Raw genomic sequence first — 6782 nt, forward strand, 5'->3', positions numbered from 1 at the left:
GTTGGTCTTGGGGCATTATCCCATGCCTTATTTCATGTATAGTGCCACCTAGTTAAAAAATTAAAAAGCAAAAATTAGGTGTTTTCATCACAATATCTCTGGCTGACATGGTCAAAATTGAAAGTGTAGGATCATTATGACCCTCAAATGCATGCCAAGTTTTGTGAACTTTCGTTCATGGGGGGCCTTACAATAAAATAACTTATGTGTACATTTAGTGACTTTACACCAACAAGGATTCCCGGGACACTGAAAGACCGGGGTACACGAAACTTGGTGGACATGTAATCATACGTATGACACATACTCACACAGTAGACATATGTACGCTGGCATGTACATGCACACACACAGGCACACACACAAGCACATGCACGCACACACACACACACACCCACTCACACACACATAAACATAAACATGTACACGCACACATACACACAAGAATTTCTCAGAATTATGAACAGGCAAGATGGGGGTGGGGTTGTATAAAATTAATTTTACATGTGAAATCTATGAACTAATCATGTTTTGGTACTTGTTGTCTAGCAGATACCAGTGAGAATTGAGTGTGGATAATGCAATTTAGTGAGACAGTTAGAATCATATAGGCCTTTCAGCGTGATTTATTTTTGTGGAAAAAATGTGCTGGACTGGGCGGCTGTCATATTTTGTACCGCTCTGCGGTACATCTAGTTAATCTAGAAACAAAAAAAAACTGTCTGCAATTTTTAACCATAAACTTGTCTATAGTACAGTCCACATAAGAGATATAGACACAATGCTCTTATTCTGTAACGTTAATGTTTACATTGAAGATTTCAGGTTTAAATCTGTGAGGAACAAGACTGTGTTTAAATCTGTTCATAACCACAATCTGTGTAGATAAAGTCAGTTACACCCACACCCTGGTCAGTATTTGAATGACTGGAGCCAACAAAAATGGGAGACTTCATTTGAGACTGGCCAATCAGATTCCCCTGAAAAGAACCAAGCCCCACCCTCTGCCTGCCCCACTTCTCTGAATGAGGAAGTTCCCTGAGAGACACGGAGCAACTGCAGGTCGTTTTCACAGGAGTGATACAGTTTTTTGTTTGGACAGAAGTCATTGCAGAGTGAGATGTAAACTCTTATGGTTAACATACGTGTTGGAGGTGGAAAATCTAGGCCAGGAAATGGTACACACGGGTCATTTAGACTAAACCACCTTTTCTTTCTTCACCCTCTGAAAGTGAAAGTAAACACTAACCAAACAAATTAAGATTTTCACGGGAGAAAATGGCTTTCAAGCTTGAAGAGGAGCTTTGCTGTCCTGTGTGCTGTGACATCTTCAAGGATCCCGTCTTTTTGTCCTGCACTCACAGTGTGTGTAAAGCCTGTTTGCAGCAGTTCTGGGAGAGCAAAGGATCCAAAGAATGTCCCTACTGCAGGAGAAAGTGCTCAAAAGCACACTATCCTTCTAACATGGCCTTAAGGAACCTGTGTGAGGTTTACTTACAGGAGAGAAGTCAGAGAGCTTCAGCAGGGTCTGAGGTGCTCTGCAGTCTGCACAGTGAGAAACTCAAGCTCTTCTGTCTGGACGATAAACAGCCTGTGTGTGTGGTGTGTCGAGACTCAAGAAAACACACCAACCACAAGTTCCAACCTTTAGATGAGGCAGCATCTGACCTTAAGGTGAGTCATATTCTTGACACTTTGCAATTATGCGTAAGATAAAAACAATTGCAAACAAACACCTACAAAGTCAAAGTGCAAAGTCCTCCCACTGTCTAGAGTATTTGTAATGTCACTCACCACCAGGTGGAGTCTTTACACTTTACAGCAGGGATTCCCAAACTGCGAGCTGCCACTAGGGGGTACGCAAGATGAAAAGGGCAATGTCGGAAAGGTGTTAATGTATTAATATTAATTGGATTATAATGATATGGAAACGTGAAATTAAAGGAAATCATTTGTAAACTCTATAGTAGGCTATGTTTTCATTAAAAATAAGCTACCCACAATGCACATGATTTCCTGCAGGCAGCCAGAATATCTGACGTGTTACTTTCGTGGAAATATAGGCTAGGTAGAAGGCTACGCAAACATGGAAAACTGGCTAAAAACAGGGACACTGTCCAAAATGCCTAATTAAAGCGATCGAAGAGGAGAAGTGAGAGAAACAGAGCAGGAGACAGACAACGATGGGATGGGGGGGCAGAAAGATGAAGGTGGAAGTAGAGAGCAGGGGGATAAAAGAAAGGGAAGAGACAGAAAAGACTGTGTGAAGAAAACGAAAGTATGATGAGGCATATAGGCCTAGGCTTCACGTGGATTGGGAGACTGACTGCCCAAATCCACAGTGCGTGGTTTGCAGTGAGGTGCTATCTAACCATTCTAATGTTGTTCTCCACACTGTTTTTTTTAGAGTGCAAGCTTATAGACCAGTTGCCCATTTTGATTTTGTTATCATGTAGGGCGGCTAATTAAACATGATGCCTGGAATGCGTCAATAGAATGTGTTGCGTTTTTATGTGTCGGATGGTGGGGGTACGCGAGCCGATCAGGATGTAGAAGGTGGTCCGCGGGAAAAAACTGATGGTCATGAAACGCGCACACGCACACACACCTGCTCTCTCTCTCTCTCTCTCTCTCTCTCTCTCTCTCACACACACACAGTTTTTTGTTTACTTCAGGTGCAGCTGAGGATTAAACTAGAGTCCTTACAGAAGAAGCTGAAGGTCTTTGAAGAAGCAAAACTCTCCTGTGATGAAACAGCGAAACACGTGAAGGTGACGTCCTCCTGAATGTGTATAGCAGCAGCATGAGAGTGTTGTTGACCATCACTGACTGGTGTTGAACTGTAGTGGACTAAAGTGATATAAATGGAGGAGGTAACAGATGGCAGACTACAGAGTCCTGTTAATAGCACATGAAAATGGACTGTGTAGAGCAGAGGACATTCAGAGCCTCATCAAATACAATAGACATTGTCAACTATCTGGGCCATGAATGAACATGCATACTATCCTTTTTATGTCTTTGATTGTTCCTAGGTTACAATCATATTATTAGTAATTTTTAAATTCATGATTTGAATTCATCCGTTGTGTTTCAATGAAAACTAATTGTATGAGTTAAACACTTTATGTGCTGATAAAGTTATTTGAATTAAATAGAATTGAAACCAATCTACTTAAACACATACTGTATGTAAGTAGTCACTCATGTTGTGCCAGGACCAAGACCAGCAGCAGGGAGGTGGATAAGGTCCCTCTATTCTCTATCCTGTGTGTGCACTCAAATACACTCCAGGACAAACACAATGGCACCGCTCTCAGCCAATCAGCTCGTTACTAAAGGAGCACAGAGGGGAGGAGCATATTTGATTGGCTGTGCAAATGAAGTATCAATTTCCTTTAATAAGAATGACAGACTGCACCTTTATGATGGTTTATTATGTGTGTTATTCCAGACTCAGACCCAGCACACAGAGAAGCAGATCAAGGAGGAGTTTGAGAAGCTTCACCTGTTTCTACGAGATGAAGAGGCAGCCAGGACAGCTGCACTGAGGGAAGAGGAGCAGAAGAGTCAGATGATGAAGGAGAAGATTGAAAAGATGAGCAGAGAGATCTCATCTCTTTCAGACACAATCAGAGCCATAGAGGAGAAGATGGGAGCTGATGATGTCACATTCCTGCAGGTAAGAACAAATCTAACTTTGATGGAAGATGTTCTTTTATATATTCACACATTATTACTGATCAGAGCTAATTGTGCCTTCTAAAACTGATAGTTCCGGTCCTTGATTGTGATTGGCTGAATCATGTTTGATGCCGTTGTAAAATGCAGCATAAACATACACCTTGACCACATTCTGTCTATATTACTGCGCTACCATAACTTGATACAAAAGTTAAAGTAGCTGCGTCTCGACGTTGCTTGGCAACCATTCAGATAGAGAAAATATATTTCTTGGCGGAAGAATAATTATCTATGAATAAATCGTTACATTTCTCGTTGCTTTGCCTTTACTTTATGAAACTTTGCCAGGTATTTATATCAACAGTTTTAGAAAAGCAATAAGCCACTCAAGTGCCTAACAACGCCCCTTAGCTGTTGTAGAATCAGTGTAACCTACGGCCTCTAATTACTTGGCATTGGTGTTCATGTATGAATCTACAGTATGGACCTAATCTGTTTGTTACTCTACAGAACTACAAGAGCACAGTGGAAAGGTGAGTGATCTGCCTCCTCTTTCTCTTCTCTTTGTGTTCTGAACCCAAACCCACAGCAGCACTGACTCCTGAATGTTATTCCAGAGCCCAGTGCACACTGCAGGATCCAGAGAGGGTTTCAGGAGATCTGATCAATGTCGCAAAGCACCTGGACAACCTGAAGGTCAAAGTCTGGAAGAGAATGATTTGTCAGTAACACATTTATTCACACATATATAACACATATATTTATTCTGAGTCTTCTGCACATGTTCATGTGTGTGTTCTTTTATCTGCAGCTCCTGTGACTCTGGATCCCAACACTGCACACCCACATCTCATCCTTTCTGAGGATCTGACCAGTGTGAGATATGTTGAAAATAACCCACAGAGATTTGATTACTATGCCAGTGTCCTGGGTTCTGAGGGCTTTAACTCAGGGACTCATTGCTGGGATGTGGAGGTTGGAGAGAGCACAACGTGGGCTGTGGGTGTGATGACAGAGTCTCACCAGAGGAAGGGAGCATATGGTGCTGTGAGTGGACGGTGGTTTGTTCGGCATAATGATGGTGAATATAGAGCATGTGCTACACCACAGCCCCCCACTCTCCTCACAGTGCAGCAGAAACTCCAGAGGATCAGAGTGCAGCTGGACTGGGACAGAGGAAAGGTGTCATTCTCTGACCCTGATAATAACACACACCTACACACTCTCACACACACTTTCACTGAGAGAGTGTTTCCATACTTTAGTGGCGGTAGTCTCTCTTCTTTGAGGATCTTACCAGTGAGTCCCCAGTAACAGCAGAGCAGCACTGATGGAGCTGATGGTGTCTCTGACTGGACTCTCATAAGGCCAGTAGGTGTAGTTGTGAAGGTGTGCTGAATGTAACACACTTAAACCAGGAGATGTATTGATTCATTAATACACTGAGTATACTAATGATGATGTGGGTCATTAACACATGATGATTTACTAATGATACTAATGATGAATGATGAGAACAGCCCTTACAAAAATTAAATGTTTGCGGAAGATTTGCAGCAACCTTGTGGGTGATTTGTGGGAAACAAATAAGTTCACTAGAAAATATTGCCAGAAGTTTGCCAATGTTGGCCGCTAGAGGCAAATTTCCAGCAAAGTTCCGGCAACAATTAGAAGTTTGCCACTAGTGGCAAATGTGTTCACCAGTGATTTGCCACTACACTTAGCCAATAATGGCAAACTTCCAGTGAACTTCTGATGATAAACAGAATGATGCATAATGACATTGCGGCAAATTTGCCGCAACTTTGCCAAAAGTTAACTGCAACTGTTTGCCAGAAACCTAATTTGCATGTAAAAATATGACCTTGCCGCAAATTTGCGGAAACTGTTCGCCAGAAACCTGAAATTTCTGTAAGGGAGAGTAATGCTCTACCCTGATTGGATGCTGAAAGTAGGAGGGTGGGGTAGAGCAAGATTGGAGCTGTACTTTTGCTCATGTAACTTTAACATTAACATAAATTTAAAGTAATTAAATTGATTGATTACTGAAAGTGACAGAATGCATGGTTACACTTTACTTGACAGTGTCGACATAAGAGTGACATGACACTAAGGTTGCCAACCGTCCCGAATTGTGCGGGACATCCTGTATTTTGGGTGATTTTGATTTGTCCGGGGCAGCTCTATTCCCGATTTTCAATCACAGCTCATCGACCTTGTTAACTTGTCGCACCTGGAACCAAGTGTCCAGTGCCGCCGCTACCACGCGCATCTCGCACTGTGCGTACGGCACCAAGGGACAGATGGGGCACCACAATTTAGCCAGAGAAGCTTTACTGCAAACTGCTTTTCACTCTTCTTAGAGAACAATTACAATGTCAAAATGCAGCAAAACACCATCTTACATAAGGATGATACTTTTTGGGTCCTCTCAGTCTCCATTATGCAGCAGATCTAACTGGAACGTTATGCTACTCGTTTTAATTGGGAATGAGAGGGTGAGAGGGTGGAAGTTTCCAGCTGGCTTGTCATTGTTGGTAATTGATTTCACCTTTTTAATATAAGAAACATTTAAAAGGAAATCATGAGAACAATAAAAAACAACTTGAGGAGATTGCGGAATTATCCGGTTCACACTATGCAACTGACCATTTATAAAATGTGAGGGCACTTTGACATAGGCTGCACGCACTGTGATATGAAGTGTATATGTAATGGAATTGGTGAGCACAAACAATGTTAGTGTGTGTGAAATAGCCATAGGCTATATTTGAATGGAGCTGGCAAAATATTATGAATACCGTGTATAAAAGTTCTTAAAGTGTATAAAAAATGTATACAATAAAATGTATAAAATAAAAACAAAATTACTTTGTCATTATTACCACTTGAATTTCATATATATATATTTGACGTGAAGTGTCCCTCATTTGGGGTTGAGGAAGTTGGCAACCCTACATGACACTGTCATGAACATGTCATAAACAAGTCATTAATATGGAATCAAAACAACGGCATAAATATTGTGTGAAAAAAGGTGAAATTCAGAGTGGTTATCAGTCAGTCATGTAAACATTTTATTGTTTGTGTCAATATCA

At 41.4% G+C, this 6782-nt stretch overlaps 1 protein-coding gene across 2 annotated transcripts; it reads left to right on the plus strand.

The window, feature by feature from the left end:
- The first annotated feature begins 1075 nt into the window (after nt 1–1075).
- Nucleotides 1076–6499, plus strand: LOC125292049 (E3 ubiquitin-protein ligase TRIM35-like). 2 transcript variants are annotated; one of them, XM_048239137.1, is made up of 6 exons: nt 1076–1674; nt 2676–2771; nt 3455–3682; nt 4195–4217; nt 4302–4405; nt 4496–6499. In XM_048239137.1, the coding sequence occupies exons 1-6, from the start codon at nt 1279–1281 to the stop codon at nt 4996–4998; spliced, it is 1350 nt and encodes a 449-aa protein (XP_048095094.1). In that variant the 5' UTR covers nt 1076–1278; the 3' UTR covers nt 4999–6499. The 2 variants fall into 2 exon arrangements, with proteins under 2 accessions (XP_048095094.1, XP_048095095.1); XM_048239138.1 differs by lacking the exon at nt 2676–2771.
- The last annotated feature ends 283 nt before the right edge of the window (nt 6500–6782 follow it).

This window comes from Alosa alosa, chromosome 3 (assembly GCF_017589495.1).
Source record: "Alosa alosa isolate M-15738 ecotype Scorff River chromosome 3, AALO_Geno_1.1, whole genome shotgun sequence".
Classification (NCBI taxonomy): domain Eukaryota; kingdom Metazoa; phylum Chordata; class Actinopteri; order Clupeiformes; family Clupeidae; genus Alosa; species Alosa alosa.